The sequence below is a fragment of the Marmota marmota genome, unplaced genomic scaffold (genome assembly GCF_001458135.2).
Source record: "Marmota marmota marmota unplaced genomic scaffold, marMar, whole genome shotgun sequence".
NCBI classification, from domain to species: Eukaryota; Metazoa; Chordata; class Mammalia; order Rodentia; family Sciuridae; genus Marmota; species Marmota marmota.
The window spans coordinates 42774558-42797529 of NW_026000005.1; the positions used below are offsets into that span (position 1 = coordinate 42774558).

The 22972-nt window shown below is 44.2% G+C and overlaps 1 protein-coding gene across 1 annotated transcript in view; it reads right to left on the reverse strand.

The window, feature by feature from the left end:
* The window catches only part of Irs1 (insulin receptor substrate 1), a 61084-nt gene extending 38320 nt beyond the window's left edge, over positions 1 to 22764 (reverse strand). The window contains exon 1 of the mRNA XM_015481464.2: positions 17932 to 22764. Coding sequence (XP_015336950.1) covers positions 17953 to 21681 — 3729 coding nt within the window. The 5' untranslated portion in view covers positions 21682 to 22764 and the 3' untranslated portion in view covers positions 17932 to 17952. The remainder of the gene's footprint in view (positions 1 to 17931) is intronic.
* Between the last annotated feature and the right edge of the window lie 208 nt (positions 22765 to 22972).

The following is a 22972-nucleotide window of genomic DNA, read 5'->3' on the forward strand; positions in this document are numbered from 1 at the left end:
GAAATTCTATTGCCAAAAATCACACAAGATGAGACAATTTTAGAGAGAGAGAGAGAGAGGAGAAATATGTGTTAAAAAAAAAAAAAAAAAGGAACTGTGTGGAATGGTTCTGTGGAGCACAAACAGAGGTTTTTATTATTTTCTTTTGTGTGCCTTTGTGACTCCCTCTTCCCTGACCCCAGCATGTTCACCCCAGGAGGGATAAGAGAGCATTTTGCTTTGGTTCTCTGAAGACCAGAGTGACTCCAAAATGACACATAAACCTATAAAGTTCTGCAGCCACTGAACACAAACACTAACATAGAGGAGGTTAAAAGTGAGGAGGGACATGGAAAACAAGAAGCAATCCTCTAACTGGACCTGGAGCTAGTTTGAATAACTCTACTAGAGAATGTTGGACAACTCTGGATAGGAAAAAGATGTGGAAAACTCTATAGGTTTTGGAAACAACCACAAAACTAATGGAAGGTTTGAGAAGAATGATAAATCGAACATGGTAGCACACACCTGTAATCCCAGCAGCTCAGGAGGCTGAGGCAGGAGAATCACAAGTTCAAAACCAGCCTCTGAAATTTAGCAAGGCTCTCAATAAATTAGCAAGACCCTGTCTCAAAATAAAAAATAAAAAGGGCTGGGGATGTGACTTAGAGGTTAAGCACTCCTGGGTTCAATCCCCAATACCAAAGGAAAAAAAAAAGAGTAAAACCTGAAAATAATTAATATTAAGGGAAAACTAAGAACTAACTACACAAAGGTCTTCAAATGTATGTATCGAAACATCTCATTAAAGGCCAGTGGGATTGCTATAACTCCATACAAAGAATCCATCAGCAATAAAAAGAAAAGAGCTATCAAGTCACACACAAAAAATGTGGGTGAATCTGAAGTACATATTGTTAAGGAAGGCAGTCTGATAGAGATACGCACTATAACGACTCCAATTATATGACATTCTGGAAAAGACAAAACTATAGAAACAATAAACACATCAATGATTGTCAGAAGTTGGGAAGAGAAAGGAAGGATTAAATAGGTAAAGAATGGGAATTTTTTTAAAGAACAAGTTATTTTGCATGATATTATAATGGTCAATAAAAGACATTAAGCATTTGTTAAAACCCACAGAGTTTATAGCACAAAGAACAAACCTTAGTGTGTGCAAATTTTTAAAAAAATCATTGGGGAGGTCAGCAATCACAACATGAAATACAGAATGTGACATCACAGTGCAAGGAGCACGCTCACTGAAGGAGGAGGGGTGATAAGGTGCTGACCTAAGCAACTCTGGAACTGAAGGGAGTCCTGAAGACAAAAGGTAAAAGAATCTGTACGTAAGCAGTGGGCCTAACTGACAAAGCTGTTTCTCACTGGGTCTACGTTAACAACCCTAATGCTGCTATGCAGTATCAGAATTACACATGTAACTGAACACACAACTTAAAATGATGAAGGATGATGGCAACCAGGTTGCTCATAGTTGGAGGGGGGAGGTGACAGACAAGCACAGGGAGGAGGCCACATAGAAACGGTCTGAAGGTAACAGTATGAACTCAGGTGTAGCTTAGTAAAGAGCTACATGGTTACATATGGAAATAGTTATAGATAGATGTGGACACGAATCCATAGATACACATATCTATTTCCTTGCTCTGTTGGCTGAGAGGGGAAAAAAAAAGCAATGGACACCCCAGTCCCAACACTCAATTTCAGTTTCTAATATAATTTTCCAATAAAAGGAACCAGGGTACCTTAAAGAAATGGATGATTCTAGGACTGGAAGATAAAATAGACAAGATGATCCTAGGGTATCTTGTAGCATCAGAAATTAAGAAAATGGACCCCCCAAAAGTGCAGAATTAAAAACCCACAATGATGGGAATATGTCAAGGGGACATAGGAGCCAACCAAAAGAGCTAAAGCTGGAACAATCTGAACAACAAAGTACTACTGACTATAACCCAAAGCGTAAAATAAATTGCCACAAGTCCCAACTGATGCATATGTGATTGAGTAAATGAATCAGAAACAAATCTGTGCAGGAGAATCGAGTAAAATAAGACCAACTTTTACAGGAGAAAGACTTGACCAATATGCCTTCAGCTAGGGAGTCAAGGTAAAGAACAACCTTGATAAACCAAGGTAGTAGTAGTGCACCTGCTTAATCAAATAAGAAGATGGTACTTTATCTTTTGTGATCTTCAACCCCAAAACACACTACCCCAGTCTAATCATGAGAAACACATCAGACAAATCCTAATTAGGTCCATGCTACAAAGTACCTGATCAGTACTCCTCAAAACTGCCCGAGTCAAGCCAGGTCTGGGGGTGTGCCTGTAATTCTAGCTACTCAGGAGGCTGAGGCAAGAGGATTTCAAGTTCGGGGCCAGCCTGGGCAATTTAAGGAACCCCTGTCTCAAAAGAAAATAAACAGGGTTCAGTGGTAGAGCCCTTGCCTAGCACGAGTGAGACCCTGGGTTTACTTCATCTTATTTCCCCTTTCAGTAAACTGATTAGCAGCTGTTCCAATGTTATGATCGCCCACTTCCCCTTCCATGACTTTAAATGTGTTTATCATGCTTTAGGTTTCATTGGTGTTGAGGACCTTATAGTATTTTGCGATAAGCTTTTTATTGTGTCAATTTTAACTTCTGGTAAAAATACGATTTACGACCTCAGACTTTAAAAAAAGGTCAGGTGCCCTTCCTCCTCACCACGAGTAAAATCAGGAGGGAAATGCTCTCAGGCGAGAATGAAAAAGTTAAAGTTAGTTCTGAAGGAATATCCCACCATAATTGCTGTTATCCATCACAAAAAGGAACCTCGAGATTGCGGGATTTCCTCCAGTGCTGTATGGATTTAACAAGAATGTGCCTGAAGATCTGCACTTGTAAAATACGCTGTGGTATCAAAATAAAAGCTCTTTACCCAAGAACACTTTCAAGTTAGTAATCTTTCCTCCCATTTTTGTACAAGGAATAAACACTGAGTGAAGCAAAAGAATGAAATGCTTTTCGAACAGAATGAAGCAGCATCTTGGGAAAGCAGGACCCAGTATATAAACACATCACCAGTTTTGCATAATGGTCTTTAAAAAGAAAACAAGTACCCAGTGAAAATCACCAACACCCAATGCTTGTGTCGTGAGCTTCGACCACATGTAGCCCTGTACATGCTGGTGGCCACACTTGCTGGAGGCTTCCATACTCTCAGCACTCTCTCCCTGGTTGTCACGTGATCCAGATCTTGCACGTCAATCTCTCTTAAGCAGGTACACGTGAACTTCAACTCTTACTTTCTTCAAGTTAATATGGTACCCTATTAAGTCAGAAAAATCTAACTCCATTTCACAAGACAACCTTAATCATGACCAATAAAGCCACAAAGAGCCACCAACGACCACTTAGGTCCAGGCAAATATAAGTCACAAGTTTCACAAGGAAATCAATGTGGTCAACCTCTCAAGTCCATTAAAGGGGCCAGAGACCTGGTTACTTCTCTCAACGGGTCTCATTTGTTCCCTGGGGAAGCTGGTCCCTTGACATCCTTCTCCCATTCAATCAGTCTGCAAGAAAGGAAGCTCTATGAAGGCTTGAATTATTGTCTTCACAGAGTTTTCTTCAACTCAAGAACTAAGGAATAGAACTGATGCTTAGGAGAAACTAACTCATTGCTGATTTAGTTAACCAGAATATTCCTTCATGTCTGGTCTTCAGCAATTCTCCACCACTATCTTCATGACCAGTTGTGTATTCTTCAAAATTTCAGGAGCAGCAACTACAACAGCTTAATTATTCAATGAATGGAAAGATATAAGTAAACCACATATTTAGTACCCACCAAGTATCAGGCAACAGTAATGTCATTAAGAAAAACTCTGCCCTCCTCAATGAATATGATTCTGGTTTACAGTGAATGAGGTGCTGATGTGTTTCCAAAACTGTGCTTTAAAAACACATGGTCTAGTGTCCATTCTTTCACTATCTAGAGATGACAAACAGTACCTACCAAATGTCGGACTCCCTCCATTAAGAATTCAAACCACATCTACCAAGATAACAGAGAGAAACTGCGCAGCTTAATGCCAGATGCATACCTGTTGGAAAATATTTTCAAGCTTTAGAAACTAGCATAAATGTCAAATGACTGTGAAGAGCCAATAAAACTGAAGCCGTGCTTAAAATATAATAGAATGAATTTGTACTAAAGAACTTGGGCAGTTAGGAATTTTCTATTAAAAGATAACAAATGTTTTTGCTATACGTCAAATTGCTTGGATACTAAGTTTTATCTCAATACTTGAAATGTCAAATAATATTTTAAAAGAATTGTTATAACAGCTGACAAACTAGTTTAGGATACATGTTCTATTCTTTTAGTCGCCACGCTAGATGAGTCTCAATCAAGTGTGGAAACAAACACTGGGAGATACAGGAGGACAAGTCTCAAATCCTAGAGATTACATTCAATTTCCTGGACCAACCTAACATTTCAACAGAGCAGCTAACAACTGCCATGCACACTAAATTTACTCACTAAAATTTAATTCCTGTTCCCAAACCTTACCCATATATTTTAGTAGAGGGACTAGTTAGCAGCAATTCCAAGAGGAAGAAAGGGAATGAGGCAAAGGGACATATTAGAAGGGGTTTATGAATCACAAACTTAATAACTGGCCTCTTTCTCAAAATAAAGGTAACTGTGATATAATAGCTATTTTTCAAATAATTTTCTCATTGCTTTTGATATCTTAAACCTCAGTGCAAATGCTATGCTGTGACCTAGATCAGTAAGCTACAATTAACATCAGAGGAACTATATTAATAAAGTTGCTGAGCTACTGTTGGAGGCAGAGAAATAAATCTTGTCAAAACAAAGCAAAGTTTCTGTCAATCTTCCAAAGAATGGTTTGGGGGAACAGAGGAAGTATCCAAGACTTTAAAATACACTGCAATTTCAGACTTGGGAATGATACAGTTGTAATTAATTTTACCCAAGTTTTCATATCCATACCAGATTACAAGGCTCTTGTAACTTTTTTTTTTTTCCTATTTAAAATACATTCAACACGACTAAAGCTGAATTTAGCTTTTAAAATATTTGATGAGTGAAATGTTTTGGGGTACTCAAAATATATCCACACTATTGTTTTTGAGACTTTCCTAAAGCCATCCTCTTCCCTGGTTCAAGGATTCTTCCCAGAAAGGCTGATAAATATGTTTTCAATTCAGGAGTGTTCTGTGAGCAACATGAAATGAACATTGAGCCTACCCTCACATAGCTCCTAAGTTTTAGTGGAAAAGAGTGCTCGGACCAATAACTACAAGGACAGGTATTCCCATCATCCCTCAGGAAGGGTTAAAGTTTCTGAAACCGAGGCAGGAGCTAGGTATAGTCTAACACAGCAAATAAAATACTTCTGATGTTTTCTGGTAATCTAAATGTATTTTTGGTTTTTGTTTGTTTTTTACAAAATGCTAGAAATTCATTGGGAACTATTTAGAGCTAAGATCTCCCCCTAAATACCTTCTGCCACAATTTTAAAAAATAAGATTCCCCACACTCCCCTCCACACCCCCAAAAAAGCCTGAAGTTTCCCATCTAGCAAGTAACAGTAAGTTCTATCAGTAGAGGTAGAGAGGGAGCGATGGAATGGGGCTCTATTCTCAGAGAAGAAACACATTAATTAAAAATCCACCTAAAAAGAGCCAGTGAATTAGATCGAATTGGGTGGCATGGGTTTTTGTTGTGCACTTGATAATGCAAAGACGATTTCCAAGAGCCCATCTAACACAGCATGGTGGGAAGCTGGCTTTGAAGACACAATGACATTCCTCTAGCGAGTTTCAGGCTGGATGCTAAAAGCGCCAGTCATTCATCTTTCCATCTTGAGACACATTCTTCACCCAGTTCAAAGGCCCAAGAAACAACAAGCCCGCACACTTTCCTAAGTCGTCCCTTGTAGGGACTTGTGAGGGACCAAAGGCTCAGGCTGCAAAATATTATTAAAGACCTAGCTTTAGGAATGTAACCTTTTTATTGGACTGCAGTTTCCACCTGAACCTTACTCCCCACCCCCAAACACAAACACACTCTTTCCTCCCTTTCTTTCTTTCTCTCCCTCCCTTCCTCTCTCTTACATGGGGAAAGTTTAGGGCAAAAGGGAAAGTTTTAATTATACTCTCATGATTTCCAGGGTACTCAAGCAGTGGAAATATTTTTAAAAAATGGTTCATTACCCATTATTTTAAAAATGGAATATTTATATTCCTTAATCTAACCAGAGGGAATGGGATCAGCTTTGAAAGGAAGTTATTGTTTAGCTGTGGTTCAAAGAGTGTGCTGGAATTGGGAAGGGAGGGCAGAGGGGCAAGTGAGGGGGGTTTCTGGGGGGTNGAAACCTAAAGCATGATAAACACATTTAAAGTCATGGAAGGGGAAGTGGGCGATCATAACATTGGAACAGCTGCTAATCAGTTTACTGAAAGGGGAAATAAGATGAAGTAAACCCAGGGTCTCACTCGTGCTAGGCAAGGGCTCTACCACTGAACCCTGTTTATTTTCTTTTGAGACAGGGGTTCCTTAAATTGCCCAGGCTGGCCCCGAACTTGAAATCCTCTTGCCTCAGCCTCCTGAGTAGCTAGAATTACAGGCACACCCCCAGACCTGGCTTGACTCGGGCAGTTTTGAGGAGTACTGATCAGGTACTTTGTAGCATGGACCTAATTAGGATTTGTCTGATGTGTTTCTCATGATTAGACTGGGGTAGTGTGTTTTGGGGTTGAAGATCACAATATAAATACCAAGCTCAACAAGCTCCGCATAAAACTCTAAGTGTCTGCCTCCCCGCCACCACAACATACTTTATACAGTGTCCCATTTGGTTTTGTTCTGTAACCTCAAGAATATTTAAGGCATTTGAGTTTCTGGTAAAAGAAGAATGTAAATACTGGCTGATGGGAGTTCCAGGCAGAGTGAAGGAAAAGCAAGCCTTTGCTTTTAGCGTGACTTTCAAACCATTTAAGTTTTCTGTCCAATCAACAGCAATTCTGTGCTATCTACGTTTAGGTTTGTGCTCAGGTGGCAAAAGCTCTCTTTCCAACAGTTTGAAAGTTGTGGACATGGTCCTTTCCCTCTACCTCTCCCCACAAAAAAATCTGCTTCTCCCAGCAGTTCTCCTCTGGCTCAGCTAGTTTATAAGTAGGAAGATGTTCACTAGCTCTGGGTTCCCATGTTTGAGCTCAGGTCTGATGTGAGCCACTCAAGGGGTGTTAGGAAGTGTAATCCTCTAGTCTAAGTCACAGTAGGAATCTAACACAAACAGCATAAATCTTTTCACCAACCACCAATGCCACTAAAAATACAGGCAAAAGCCTCTGCTACTAGAAACTTCAGAAGTCTTTTTTTTTTTTTGAGATTAACTTTCAGCCTACACTCATCCAGCAAGAGGCATTTTTAAGCAGAAAATCTAACTCTAAAATAAAAGATGCCACCTCAAGACATAAATCTGCACTTGGCCAACAGAGTATGGGATATAACATTATTTGTTTACCCTTCACACACCTGAATGTTAGGGCTATAATATTTGCTATTCTCTCAAGTAATTTCCTGCCGCAACATTTAAAGTAGTTCCCATTACTCTACCCTCCCCTTCTTCTTCCTCATATCACATTTTGCAGTATACTTCTGTATTCACATGTCTATTCTTTGTTCCCTGTAAAGTATCACAAAGAAAGGAACATGCCTATGTCAGTCTCCACTGCCTGGCTCAAGGTATAAACTTGGAAGAGATTTATGGAAGGGAAGACAAGCATTTGTGATTTTCAAAGAAAAGTGAAGATGGAAAAATGAATTCTGTCCTACTATGAAGGAAATGGATCATATTTCATCCAGAATTAGAGCTAAATATTATAATATCTTAATACTAATTTTATTCTAAATGTTCAACATGCAATGGATAAATGTTCATGATGGCAAAAGTATTTGCACTTATAGGTACATTTATATAATATGGTAATTCAAAAGAACATGACTGCTCTCAAGAAGTATTATGTATTTTTTACCCCTTGGTATTGATTGGGACATAAGGTCCAATCAATAGCAAGCACAAACTGACAACAGCAGCATCCTCCCCACCCCCAGACAGGTGAGAAAGGGTATTTTCAACAACCAGCCCCCAGCAGACCCCCCAGCACACTGTAACCACATGCATTTACTCTGGTGAGACAAGCAGAAGAACCACCTGGCTGAGCCCAGCCAAATCAGCAGCCTAGAAAATTCATCTAATAAATGATTGCTGTTTTAAAGCATTTAGTTTGGGAGTGGTTTGTTACACTTCAAAGGCTAAATGATACATACATCTAAGAAACTAGATAATTTCATATATAAAACTCTTTTTAAAAGTTCCTTCATGTTGATGGATTTCATTTCTCCTTACTCCAGGTGACTAGAAGAAAATCAATACTATTGCTAGGAGCATATTGTTATTGGCAAGTCACCCAAAATGACCAAACTGATAACTCGGATTAAATGTTATCTGTTATCATAACATCTTAAAAGTTTCAAACAACCTCATTCTGTTCATACTCTTTCTGGGCCACAATCAGGGGGGAAAAGCAGAGCATCTGTCATTCATGATAAGTTCCTCTTTGGTTCAAAGTAGAAGTTATCTCAGCAATACACACACCCTTTTTAGGAGACCAGCCGCATGCTCTAAATTCCACTCCTCCATGGTGTTAATAAATTTGGAGAAAATGAGTAAAAGATCACGAGCATAAAGCAATTTCTTTTATTATTTGTATGCAATCTTATGTCTAAAATAAACTATTCCCAGAATTTGAAAAGGCAAAAGACCTATTCTAATAAAAAAAAAAAAATCAAGTCTTTTGAGTTTTTTGATCTTCTTATGAGATCCTGGTGATTAGAAAGTCTTGAAAAGAATCCTTAACTTTATATTTAACCCTACCACTACTACTGCTACATCATACCAACAACTCATTGTCATTCTGTCTTGAGGTGGGGAGATACATGAGTACCACCATGAAAGGAACAAGAGAAGAAAATCAAGACTTTAAATGTTAGTGTTTGAAATTGCAGACACCTTTTCCCTTCTTAATTTACACATATGCTTCAGTGTTGAAAAAGGAGATCATTTCTTAGCGAATGCTTTTCCCCCTTCACTAGGTTATGCCAGATCCCTCACTAGCCACTTTCTGAACCTGAGGATTCAAAAGAGGTCTCAAAAGGATATTTTTTCTTTTTCCTTTTAACAAAAACAAAAAAACAAAACAAAACAAACAAACAAACAAACAAAAAAACAGGAGCCTGCTATGTTCCTTCAGAGCCAAACTTTGGGATCTGGGCATATTCTCACATAGAAGACTTTGAGCAGTTGGGCATTTAACCAAGCTTCTGTTACTAAGCTTCAAATTTTAGGAGCAGTCTATCTCTAAAAAGAAGAATAAAAAAGTAGCAATAAAGGTGGTTCATGAGAAGGGAGACTGAGGGACAAGAAATGGAGGGAGCCTTACTTCTGACCCTACACCTTTAAAAAGGATCACTTTAAACTTAGAGCATGTGTGTGGACTGCCTATTCATGAAAGAAGACAGGGAAGGAGGGAGAAAGGAAGGGAGCGAAAGAAAGAAAAGAGTGTGAACAGACCCAGAAGCTATTAGAAGTCTCGGTGGTCTAAATCATGTTTTCTTTGTGTTTCTCAAAGAAAATACTATAAACTTAAAAACAAATATGACTTCCTATCATTGAAATAGAGCCAGGCTGGAAGTGTACGCCTGTAATCCCAGCGGCTCTGGATGCCGAGGCAGGAGGATCACAAGTTCAAAGCCAGCCTCAGCTACTTAGGGAGACCCTAAGCAACTCAGCGAGACCCTGTCTCAAAAAGGTTAGGGATGTGGCTCAGTGGTTAAGTACCCGGGGTTCAATCTCTGGTTCCAAAACAAAACAAAAAAAGAAAAAGAAAAAACACTGAAGAGAAGAAAAAACTTCCTTTGTATCCCCACCCTTACCTCACATTTCCTAACACCCACCCCACAAGTCCACATTCAGGCCCTGTGCATCTAATATCTGGACCCTTCTTCAGGCCATTTCCCCTCACTAAAGATCCAAAACAAAGATACCTTTCTCTCCATTCTTATTATGTTTGTTGGCTTAACACCTGCAAATGGGCCATTCGTCCAAATGAGAGTTTCAACTATTTGTATGTCATGGTGAGGATAATTTTAAAAAGCCTAAAGGTCTGAGGTAGCTTGGCATGTCTGTCTTATACGTTAATGAAAAATGCCAATTTTTGTGGATTACTTTTTCTGAATCCTGTTTTTTTCCTCAAATAAGTTGTTCCATAAGAAATGTAGTAACCACTTTGCTTATCTTCCCTCACTTCTATTTTTTTCCTCCATTTCTATGTATCTACCCTCATCTTCCTTCAACAAAATATGTAATATCTGGAACATAAGGAAGGAGAGAAGAAGAAGGAACAGTGGTTTGGGACCTGTCTAGCCACAGGCATATAATTTACAGTGGGGTGGGGAGGTGGGTGACCTCTCCAGCATTGGAGTTGGTAGAGATCTTCTAATTACTACAACACCTAAACGTCAAGCGTAAATATGAATATTTTTTGTATTAGATGGCCCTCCAAATAATTTTAACATAAACAAGGAAGTAATTATTAGAGAAGATCAGATGAATGTCAGTTGACTATATGGTAATTACTGAATATTCCAGTGGTCAGCACCTAACAGCTCTAATTTTTAATGTTGTGCTTTTTTAACATTTTGCCTGTTTTGTTTAGATCATATCCTTCTTAAAAGCAAGATTTATGACTTTCTGTATAAAACATGATTTCTTTGCCACACTACATATATTTGAAAAAATAATAATAATGCCTCTCCTCTTAGATCACTTCAGCAAACAAACTATCAAGTTCTCAATGTTAAATGATACTGTTCAAGCAACATGACCTAAATATGTCAGGGAGGATCAAAGAACTTGCATTAAAGTATTTTTTGGTCAAGGAGAAAAAAATATAAAAAGGAAGGGGATCACGCACATGTAATGTACAGTTAAAAAATAAGAAAGCATGGAATAGCAAAAGGGAAAGGAAGAAAGCAACTCAGTTTACACAATAAAGCATTCAGGTTAGGTATGAAAACTACAAAATCTCCTCTGCTTCAAGACAGCTAGCGCAGAAATTGCAGTGTGACCTAAGTATTCCACTCTACTGCCATCAGGAATGAAAAGGCAGGCCAGGGTCAAAAAAGAAACGAGGGCACTTCTCAACAAAAACATCATTTTTAAAAAGCCCTATTATCTCAAAGATCACTGACTCATGGAAGAAGCACAAATGACATTTATTCAACCAAATTTATTTTGACAAATAGATTATAGCAAAGCCTACAGCAAGAATATTATTAAAATGGAAAATGTTCCTTGTACCAATGATGACAGTACCTTATACTTATCTATCTTCCCCTGTTTTCTGTGAATTAAGATTGGGCAAGATACTGTTATTTTCATTAATATTACTACAACAAGAAGCCAGTAGGTGATCCTATCATTTAAAAAAGACCTACAATAATTTTTGTTAAAACTATTTCATATTAGTATGAAGTTAGTATAATATTACTATAGCAAACTAACATGAAAATTAATTCTATTAAGTTAAAACTCAATATGATTATAACTTCTCAACATGTTTCAATAATAACATTTTGGAAAGAGTTTTTAAAATCTGCCACATAGCTACAGACTTATAAGGAAATAATAAACCAAGTATATAATTATAAATATAAAAGGGCATCTCTTTTAAAGACAAAAACAAAAGGTATTAGTATGAAAAAGTCACAGAATCTTTAGTACGAAACTGACTTCAAACCAAATTCGCAAGTTATTTTCCTTGAATACGATTTCCAGTAACTCTCCAAAATGAGGAAATAATAGAGCACACAGCTTTCATGAAAACAAAACAAAACAAAAACCTTAAAATTGTGAAGTGTTCCATTATACGAAATTACCAACCCATCAAAATAAAAGAAGCCATTTATACACTATTCAGCTAAGAAATCCCACTATAGGAGGAGGATGGGAAAAGACTAAGTGAATGGAGTTCTGAATGAAAAAGTCTGCAGCCTATTCTGATGATTTATGGAGCCCCAGAAGGAGGAAAGAGGGTGGGATCTTCTGAATATATTGGCAACTCAAAGGCCAAGAACACACTGGGGCAGTCAAGGAGAGTACACATAGCTCAATTAGCTAATCAAAAATCCTAGAGCACACAAGAAAACTAGACAACACTAATTTTGTCTGCAAGAGAAGCATTGAGCTGTTTCACACACCCAACAGAGGAAACTCAAACTACACAAAAAATTATGGAAGACTTCCTCTAGTCCCCAACTGGCTTCTCAGATTTCCTTTCCATTCACTTAAGTGGATATATCACTGGAGAATTCTGATGGTATAAAATGAGAAGCACTATCCATAAACAAGCTACCCAGAAGAAGGGTGATTCCCAACAGAATGAACATCTAAAATAACATCACAGACATGCACTGACTAAAGCTTGACTAATACTGTGGGGCGAGAGGCTTCAGACAGTTGAACTGAGAAAGCAGGAACTAGGTAGGGACTAGCATTCCCTCACACTGGTGTATTTTTAAAGGGTGGGGGGAACCTAATCCAGTCTAGAGAGGGTTCCAAAAATTTAGAATGATACAATTAGGTGGGTTGGACTTCAGTTCTATAAAAACCTGAAAAATAAGCCCTCAAACAAGAAAGGTTAAAATCAGTCAAAGAATATTTTCCTTCCATGTTCCTGTGTGCCCATCGGGTCTGATGCAAGGACTAGAACAGTATATTCCAATATATTTTATTATAACCCCATAAACAGCCTCTTCAGAAAGAATCCTCATTACAACTGACCCATTAAAGAATATCACTTTTTTCAAAACATTCCTATGTTTAGAGCTGCAAAGGAGGTTAAAATAACTGAGAACAAATTTCTCAAGTTACTGATGAGGAAATCAGTTCAGGGAAATTAAAGGCCTTGCTCAAGGTCACCGGGCTAGCAAAAGGTGCAGACTGTGTTAGAACCCAAGATCTCTGGCTCTCAGGAACTGCTTTTTCCATTGCATCATTCAAGATAATGCAAAGCTATTTTTAATTTTGATAAAAAAAATAAAATAAAAGGCATTCCCTTTTGGATCCCAAGTGCCTTCCTATAAGCAATATTGGAAATAGTATTTATTTAGGAAGCATCAAGATAAATGATCACAACATATGGAATTTTTATGGATTTTTTTAAATGTAAAAAGCTACCTAAACAATGGCCAAAACTAATAAGATAACTAAAGTATCTGGAACAAGAGAGAAAACTCTCTCTCTCTCTCTCTCTCTCTCTCTCTCTCTCTCTCACACACACACACACACACCCCTGTTCCAAAGTCATATTGGGTCACTCACAAGGGGGCAGTCCTTCTTAGGTACATTTTCACCTTGCTGTTTCAATTGGCACCTCAGCAAAAACACTGCCTTTGGGGCTTATGACTCAGGAAAAGGGATGCTGGCTGATGAGAAATGTTTATTTGAGAGGGAGGGAGGGGGAAGGGGGAAATACTTCCCTAGCATGTCTCTTTCTTATTTTCTTTATTTTAGGACAGGTAAATCTGAACATATTTTGCATCTTATAAAACAATACACTCACAAAATTTTGTTCTGGGAGGGTGCAAAACATATCTAGCAAGCTTTCAGGATCAGTTCACCCAGCTGCCCTGCTGGGTACCACAGACCAAAAAGTAATCTGTTTAAAAACAGGCAGCATTTCCTTCAAACCTTGGTAAGGAACGGCCTACTGAGCTGAGCCCTTTCAATGAATCTCAAGATTCTCACGATCAAGCTGGAATCTAGGTTTTTATTTCGTTCCCAGTATACTCACAGCCTAGGAGGATGGGGTTTTCTTGGTCTGGTGTATCTCAGGTGCTTTGCAACTGCAGGTGCTCAATAAAGGGTCTATGAAAGCTGGGGTGCTTTCAGGCCAAAGGAGTTCTTCTCTGAAAATTCTCCAAACTGTACCAGCCACGGAGCTCCTATTTCCTTCCAGCTCCCTTTAGTAAAAGATATAACTTTGAGCCTCCTGAGCCAACCCCAGATTCCTCAACCACGTGCTGTAGCGCACTCCTGCTTGCAGATTTCAAGGCAGGAAGATGAAGGAACGGTGTTGTAGTAAACCATAGTAAAGAGAGGAGGGAAACAAAATGGGGCATGTCACATGGTCACGGCCTGAATTTTTCTCAATTAAAAATAAGAGGAAGTGTGTGTTTCCGGCCTCTGTCAGCAGGCTGCTTGGACTTTTTCATTCTTAGGATTCTGCTCTAGATGAACAAATAAGGCTGAGCGCATAACATCCTCTTGTGTGTGTGTGTGTGGGGGGGGAGTTGGGAGGGGGTTGGGTGAATATTTGGCTGAGCACTGCCAGTGCTAGAGGAAGGGATGGAGGGAGAGGGGAGACAGGGCTCAGGAAGGACTTGTCCCTGGCTGTCGCTGACCAAAGCCCCTGCTGGCCCCTCGGCTCTGCCCCTCGCACAGGCCACGCCCCCTCCCGCCCACAGCTCGACCATGTCTCGCGCGGATTGGCTACGATGGAGGCCAATCAGCACCCCGCCACCCCGCCCGCCCGCCCAGGGCCAGAAGCTGCTCTGGCATGGGAGGGGTGGGAGTGAGCCTGCCACCGCCTACCAAGCTGCCTAGGAAGGGGCCCTGCAGCCCCCAGACCCAGAGACAGGCAGAGGCGGAAGGCTGGAGGGTGGCCTCGCCGCATCTTCCCCCCACCCTGGCAAAACTGGAGGCCAAGTGCCAAATAAAAAAGGGAGGAATGCAGGAAGCAGAGGTGACCCCAGAAAAAGGAAAGTGCTCTTTTTCCTGAGAGGGTTTGCTCTGCCTCTGAAGGCCACACAGCAAAGAGAAGAGGGGAGAGAGAGCGAGACCTGAGGAGGTAGTCATGGAGGTCCGGAATCCTTGAAGTCACCGAAAGGAAAAATAGTGAAAGGAAGAGAAATGGCGAAATTCTTTTTTTTAAGGGGGAAGGAGCTTAAAAGGATGACGAAAAGCAAAAACTGAACCTCAGAGGTCTGGCCCAGGTCTTGAGAAAGCCTGCTTTATCTGGCCAGTTGCAGTTTTAAAACCAAAAGACAAATCTGAGGTAAATGCTGTTTGAAAGTTGCAGGGCCCGATGCTATCCTAAGGCTGAGAAGTCCTGTTTGTCCTCCTTGAGATCTCAATTTACCCCCTGCAGAGAGCAGGCCACTAGTACTGTACAGCGAAATTCTGAAAAGGAGAAAAACAAGGGCAATGTCAGCAGTAAGAAATAAGAGGTGGGAAACAAAGGAAATGGGAGGGGAGTAGAGCTGGAAACCACCTAGCAGGTCGGAATTAAGTTGGGGGGAGAGACAGATGACAGAGAAGCAAGAAAAGGTTGTTGGATACAAGTCCTGAGCACCTGAGCTAAAGGCTAGACAGACGTTCTCCTTTAATGGACACTGAGAAATAGGAGACAAACCGAGATGTTTACAAGAGGTTGCCAGGAGAAAGTGCCCGCCCTCATCTCAACCCCATTCTCTTCATTATGCTGCACTTTTACCTGAGAAATGGGAAAAAGGCAAATAGAGCAATTGCGGAGGAAGTTAGAAAAACAGTTTTCTCAAACTAACATGGGCATTCTGATCAGAAGCTGTTTGCCTTTGATAGGTCTGCTCTGTTCAGACGACAATTAACTATCAATAACATCTTTAAACTCAACAGGGCAAAGGCGAGCAAACAGGATGGAGGATGTGGATGTAGCTGGTAGTATTTGGTGCCCCACTTAAAAAACACGTTTGTATCTTAAAAACATAGACTGTAGAATTTTTCTGGCATGGTGCAGTTAAAGCAGGGTTCACAATTTAGCCCCTACATTCAGTGCAAACCAAAACAAAATATATGATTATTCTAGAATATTATATTTTCCCTAAGAAAGTCAAAAACAGAACACTGGGAGGTTGTTTTGTTATTTATTTTTGGTTTTGTTTTTTAGTGTATCTGCTACATAAAGAGGATTTTATTTTAAAAAGCTTTTTAAAAATGAAAATTCTATATGGTTTGTTTGTTCAGGACAAACATTATTTATTCTACTCTATAAAGGAAACCTATACAAATTAAGAAAATGGGTGAGAAAAACACTGTTCCTTAGTCTTTTCTTTCTTCTGCTTTAAAATCAAAATTTAGGTTCTGGGTAAGTTCTCATTATATAAATGAGGCACTTTACAATAGGAATGGTTACAGTGTTATAGGGATTCTGGTACCCAAAAACATCATTTGAAATAATCAAAATTTTTACACTGGCAACTAAATCTCTCTTTAGTGAATGATGAAAAAAGTACTGAAATAAGTACTGATCAAATAAATGCTTTTCATAACATAACACCTAAATTCTTAGTTTGAACATTCAAATATCTGTGTCTTCTATAAAACAGAGAATGATATGGGTTAGGTGTTGGGACACAGAATGAAGAAGGGGACCACATAATTCACAAATACTAGTGATAGGAACCCCAAAGCACAAATTAACTTTTGTGAACAGATACCTATTAAGAAGAATAAATGCTTTTAAAAGCTCACTCTGTAAGCATTTATAAAATTCACAAGATAATCATTTTGTCAGAATAAAGTGTTTCCAAATGCTGAAACTTCTGCTTTGCCAACTCATCACATTATTTGCAAACTATACTCCTCTCTTCTACCCACAATTATGACCACCAGAAAATAGATTCACAGAATGAAGGGCAGGCTAATTTCCTATTACAAATGTTTTTCATTTTCAATACAGCCTTAGCCACAGAAGACTTAAAGCCAACTTTCAACATTTCTGAGGCATCTACTCTTGAACTGAAAAAACAAATATTCTAAGAGCAAAGAGTACACAGTTTAGCCCTTACATTCAGTGCAAACCAAAACAAAACAACTTCCTTTTCCCAGACCTAATGTATCTTCTCTTCACCATAAAAATGTTAAGTAATTTTACAGAGGATGTACAGTAGCCCCCAAGTGATAAATGTGAAGGTTCCGCGCAAGAAGAGACAACTGCTAGGCAGACATGCAGGCATGAACTTCCATAACTCTTAACTCATAATGGGTCCCAGGCGCATACAGTTTATTGCATATCCTGTATAAAAGCGGCCATGCCTGTGAGATGGGTGGTTGTGTGAAAAATATTTCACGACTCCTGGTACAGGAACAAAAAGAAAATGTCACCCATAATCACCTTCTCAAGAGATCATAGGCAGATAAGTACTTCTCTGTGAATATGTATGACTAAAGTGCTTTTACTCCTGAGTCTTTTTAGGACAACATGAATAAAAATTGATGCTTCCTGTTGCTGTTTATGTTGCATTGGTATTGTGAAATCACAGAACAAAAGTGCACACAGCAACTCAGTAAGATCACCCTTCAGAGCTCTGAGAACTATCTTTAGTGAAGAGCTGAGCTTCTGTGTGAACAAGTATTTTTGTAGAATTGTCCCAATGAGGGCTGACCTTAATAAAACGGTCAAAAGAAAACTTCAATAGAAAGATAAAGTTTCTCATATATGAACTTCACAAACCTCAGAACTGGTATTATAGCATATGAGTTTTTAAAATACTACAGTATGTTATTTCACTTGGGAATTCTCAAATGAAAAAGCCCTCCTGTGGCTGCTCACACAGTTGATTATCTGCCAAGAGTCATTGTGAGGTGAGCATCCATATGTCCTGACCCACCCACCAACTCTCAGTTAAGTGCATTCTCCCTATGGGAGCAGCGGGAAGGAGCACAAGGAGCAGAGGCAAAGAACAGAAATCTAGCACAAGATTAAAAGCAGTTTTGTCTTTTGAATCTGACACCATGAAACGCACCTGCTGTGACGTCCAGTTGAGCTACTGGCGGTCCTCTGGCTGCTTCTGGAAACTGATGCTGGCATAGGTGCTTAAATCCTCGCTGGAGCGGCTGGTGGAGCTGCTCTCACTACTGCCCAGGGGCTGATGGGGGGGTGGAGGTGGGGGAGGCTGCGGTTGAGGGGGGCGCTCCTGAGGGCGCTGTTTGAAGTCCTTGACCAAATCCAGGTCTATGTAGTTAAGACCATTCTCCAAACCCCCAGCAGCTCCACACCCTTGGGCCACCTCCTTGGGGGCTCCGCCAAGCTCCCCAGGTCTCAGCCAGACATTCTCAAAGGAAGCAGAGCTGTGGCGTTTGACATCCTCACTGCTGTTGCTGCCACCACTGCCACTGCCCCCTACTGCAGCCCCTCCTCCAAAGGGCACCGTGTTGGCCCCCCTGGAAGCAGTAGGTGTTGAGGAAAAGGTCTCTGAGCTATGCCTCCTCCGGCACCCTTGTGGATCTGCACGGATCACTTTGGCACTCTGGTTGCGGTTGGGACTGAGGCTTACCCGGGTGAAGGCGCTAATGCCCCCAGGTCCCTGTGGGCCCCCCAAAAGGGAAGAGTGGGCAGGAAGCTCAGCTGCTCCTTGAGGTGCAGCAGGGGAAGAAGAGGCTGTGGAGGCTGAAGGAGGAGCAGCCGCTGAGGCCCTGGGCAGTTTCACCTCCTCTGCAGCAATGCCTGTCCGCATGTCAGCGTAGCTGACAGGGGCAACTGGTGAGGTGTCCACGTAGCTCTGACGGGGACAACCCATCTGCATGGTCATGTAGTCACCCCGGCTGCTGGGCACTGCCCGGGTAGGCCTGCAAATGCTAGTAGTCCCTGGAGGTGCAGGGCCCACTCTGCCCATCTCCCCCCCACTACTCTCCTGCCAGGTTGCCCTCCTGCCCGGCCCCAAGTCCATGTTCATGTACTCCTCAGTGCCAGTCTCGTCCTCTCTGGGAGCTGGCTGGATCTGGGATGGACACCGAACAGAAGGTGAGCTGCGGGAAGTCATAGGGCCAGATAAGTAGCCAGGCTGGTCATTCCCAAATTCAATATTCACATATTCCCCTGGGCTTTTGGGCTCTGGAGGGTGCAGTAGGGGCTGCTGCTGTTGCTGTTCTCGAGCCCGAGGCAAGGTGCTGGCCTTGGGATCCCCCAAAGATAGCCTTGTGGGCCGAGCCAGGCGGCTGTTGGTCTGAGCAGCTGTGTCCACTTTTCGAGGCAAATGGGGCTGCAAGACATGATGGTGGGGATGTGGGAGGCCGGGCTCTGGCCTAGCCCCACAGTAACCCCCACCCAGGCTGTCGCTGCTGGTGGAGGAAGAAGAGTCTTCTGCAGTTGCAGTGTAGAGAAGGCGACCAGAGCTAGAGGAGAGGCGGAGATGCTGGTGCCGGGCACCCTCCTCTGGCTCCCCAGGGCGCTGGGTGTGCTTAAAAGACCTTGGCAATGAATAGTAGGAAAGGACTGGCTTGTGCTGGGGATCCTCAGGGCCATAGTAGCAGTCAGAGGGGCTGCTGGTGTTGGAGTCCCCCACTGGTGACATGTTCATGTAGTCACCTGTACAAGGCAAGAGCTTGCCACCCCCACTCTCCACAGGGGGCTTGGGGTGAGACAGGGCGTGAGAGTGGTGCCCACCAACCCCATTTGTCCATAGCTTCCCATAGCTACTGCCAGAAGGGGCGGCACTGATGCTGCTGCTGCTGCTGGACCCACCTCCAATGTCAGGGGAGCAGCTGCCACTGGGGGACATCATCATGTAGCCATTGGGGTCCACTCTCTGGGGATGACGTCTGATGGGGTTGATGATCTGCTGCGGGGCAGACACGCTCTTGGGGCTCATGGGCATATAATCCCCACTGCCCTTCCGGCTATTGGGCACTGGGGCCACCCCTGGGGACATGGGCATGTACCCATCATCAGTGTGGAGGGTAGAACTATCTGGGCGATGGTGGCTGCTGCGGTGCTCCAAGGCATGCATCTCTAGACCCTCCTCAGGGTAGGAATGGGTGGGCACGAAGGCAGAATGCCTGTAGCCAGGCAGTCGGCCTCCACTGCCACCTCCTGGTGGATAGGCAGGCATCATCTCTGTATACTCCTCAATGGAAGCCACTGAGGACTGGGATGGGGTCTTCTGGTGGGAAATGGTAGGGGATGTCCCTGCAGAGTGAGTTCTCTTCCGGAACCTATTATCCAGATCAGCAGCACTGGCAGCTTCATCCCCAGTCAACAACGCTGGGCTGGTGCCCAGGCCAGCTCCTGGGATGTACCGGTGGCCATTACCACCTCGGGACAAAATGTAATGACCATTGGGAGCTGTTAGAGTGGAGGCCCCCTTTCCACCCATGCATATATAATTGCTCAGCTCCTCCTCGCCTCGGGCTGGTGGGGTGTGGCCCAAGGAATCCGGAGTGACACTGCGGAAGGAACTTCGGAAGTCGCAGGGGCTAGAGCCATACTCATCCGAAGAGATGAAACCGCCATCACTGGGGGAACCAGACACGGAAGCACTAGACCGCCTTGGAAAGAGACAGTCCGAAGTGGAACCATGGCCACTGGTGCTGCTGGATGATAGACTAACTGGGCTGGTTGCCGAAGGCGAGCAGCGAGAAGAAGGCATGGGGATGGAGCGACTGTGGTTGAGAGGCGGATGCAGCCGGGAGCTGCCCCGATGCCGGTGGGCGTGGGTTCTGTTGGTGCTAGGACTCACAGGGCTGCCATCCACAGAGGCTGGGCGGGACATGGTGCCTTCACCATCGCTGGAGGCGCGCACACGGAAGGATCCTGGCTTCCCACCTACCATACTGGCAGGGGAGGTGGCAGTGATGCTCTCAGTGCGTGATCTGCGGGTCAACCCCACCTGGCTGGGCGGGGGGTTGTTGAGATGGTGCCTGCGCAAGGGGACACTGATGGGGTTGGAGCAGTTGGATGAGGACTGGCTCTTGCTTCGAGGGCGAAACTCATCACTCATGGCCCGCATGGCCTCCAAGATAGTCTCATGCATGTTCTGGGCCACCACCGAGTCATCCACCTGCATCCAGAACTCCCCAGGCCCTGTCACAGCAGAACGGCCCACCTCAATGAAAAAGAAGTTTTCAGAGTGGCCGCAGCGTCTGATGTTCATTAGCTGTAGCACCACAGCCGCTGCCTCTGAGTTCAGCTTCACAAAGCTAATGGTCTTGCTGGTCAGGCAGAGGCGGTAGATGCCAATCAGGTTCTTTGTCTGACCCAGGCCCTTGGGCTTCAAGATCACCTGCCAGACCTCCTTAAACGCAGGTCCTGGGGGCCCATCTCCATAGCTCAAGTCCTCTCCAGCCTCCCAGAGGCCCAAGCTGCCACTGCAGCTACCACTGCCTCCTGCTCCAGGGGCTGAGGCCCCTTCGTGGTGGTGGCTTTTGGCACGGTTGTGCAGCTGCAGGAGAGCCTGGTACCAGCTGTCTTGCTCAGCCTCACTGTCCGCAGCAATGGCAAAGTGCTCGTCCCGGGTATAGAGAGCCACCAGGTGCTTGTTCTTGGAGTCAGCACGTTTGTTGATGTTGAAGCAGCTCTCGAGGGGGATCGAGCGTTTGGGGGCGCTCGACTTGTGCCTCCACTTCTTCTCGTTCTCGTAGTACTCCAAGCGCGCGGGGCCCCCGGCCTCGCTGGCCGCCCGCAGCACGAAGAAGCGCTTGTGCATGCTCTTGGGCTTGCGCAGGTAGCCCACCTTGCGCACGTCCGAGAAACCTTCGGTATCTGGAGGACTCGCCATGCTGCCGCCACCGCCACAGCCGCTGAGCAAAAGGAGGCGCCGAAAAAACAACTAGTTGGGGGGCGGAGGCTCCTCACCGCGGCCCCGCACATGCAAACAAGGCTGAAGGCTGAAGAAACCCCGACTCCTAAATCCACGCTGCCCCCTGCAGTGGGGAGGGGTAGCAAAGAAGGACGCAGTGGCTGCGCCAAGGAAGACAGCCGACTGGAGTTTATGGGCGTTTTATGCCCAGAGGGGAGGCAATGCGTCCGGGGTGAATGCGGCCACGATCTTCCCGAAAGCCAAGTGTCCCCTCAACCACTGCAGCCAGGAAGGAGCTAAGATGCATCTCTAGCCGCCTCAGCTTAAGTCCCGCGCAGGAAGGCAGCGGCGGCCAGCGGGTCCCTGTGGTGCCCCTGCAGGCGCGCACGCCTTCCCTCCTGAGTTCCTATCTGGAAGTAGCGATTCACGAGGCAAATTAAATATCCTTGGGCAGGGGGAGGCGGGCTGCCAAGTCCCAACGTTGCACGGGGTTCTCCCTCCTCCTCCTTCGCCTCCTCCTTTGCCTCCTCCCACCCCCCCAACCGTCCCCGCCGCCACCAGCCGCCCAAATACCAGCTCAATCGCAGAGACCGCGGCGCTGCGGCTGTTGCTGCTGCTGCCGCCGCCCGCGGACGCGTCCTCCGCAGCCCTCATTCGAGCCCATCTCGGCGGGCGGGGAAAGTGGCTTTTCCACGCGAAACGCTACTGGGCAGACGCGGGAGCCGGAGACGGTCCAGAGGCACAAGCTCATCCCTGCCCCTCGCTCCAGTCGGCAAGGGAGGAGGGGAGGGGACTAGGGAGGGAGGCAGAGGGGGAGGTTTGGGAAGGATTGGGGAAGACGCCTGTTCCCCGGGAGGCACTGCCGCTGCAGTTACTTCTCCCTCCCTCCTCCTCCTCCTCGGAGAGTTGCCGAGAGCCCCAACCAAAACAAGCGGCGGCGTCTGGCTCTGCGCGCCGGCCCCCTCCGACCGCGCCGCCGTCTCACTCGGAGGAGAAAAAACACGTGACGGAGTCTCCGCGCTCGGCAGCCGGGCAGCCGCCGGGAGGCTCCCGCCCGGGTCTCTACACATTCCGGGCCCAGCCCGCCCCGCGCCCGCCCCTCTCCGCCCCCCGGCCGTGCCGCAGCGGCGCCGCGCCGGGCCTCTGCGCTGCGCTCGGGCAGCGCCCCTCTGCGGCCGTCCGCAGGGGCGCAGCACCTAGCTGCCCTCGCCACCACCTAGGGCGCCCCCGGCCCGCAGGAATCCCGCGCCAGCGCTCGCGGGGGTATTTG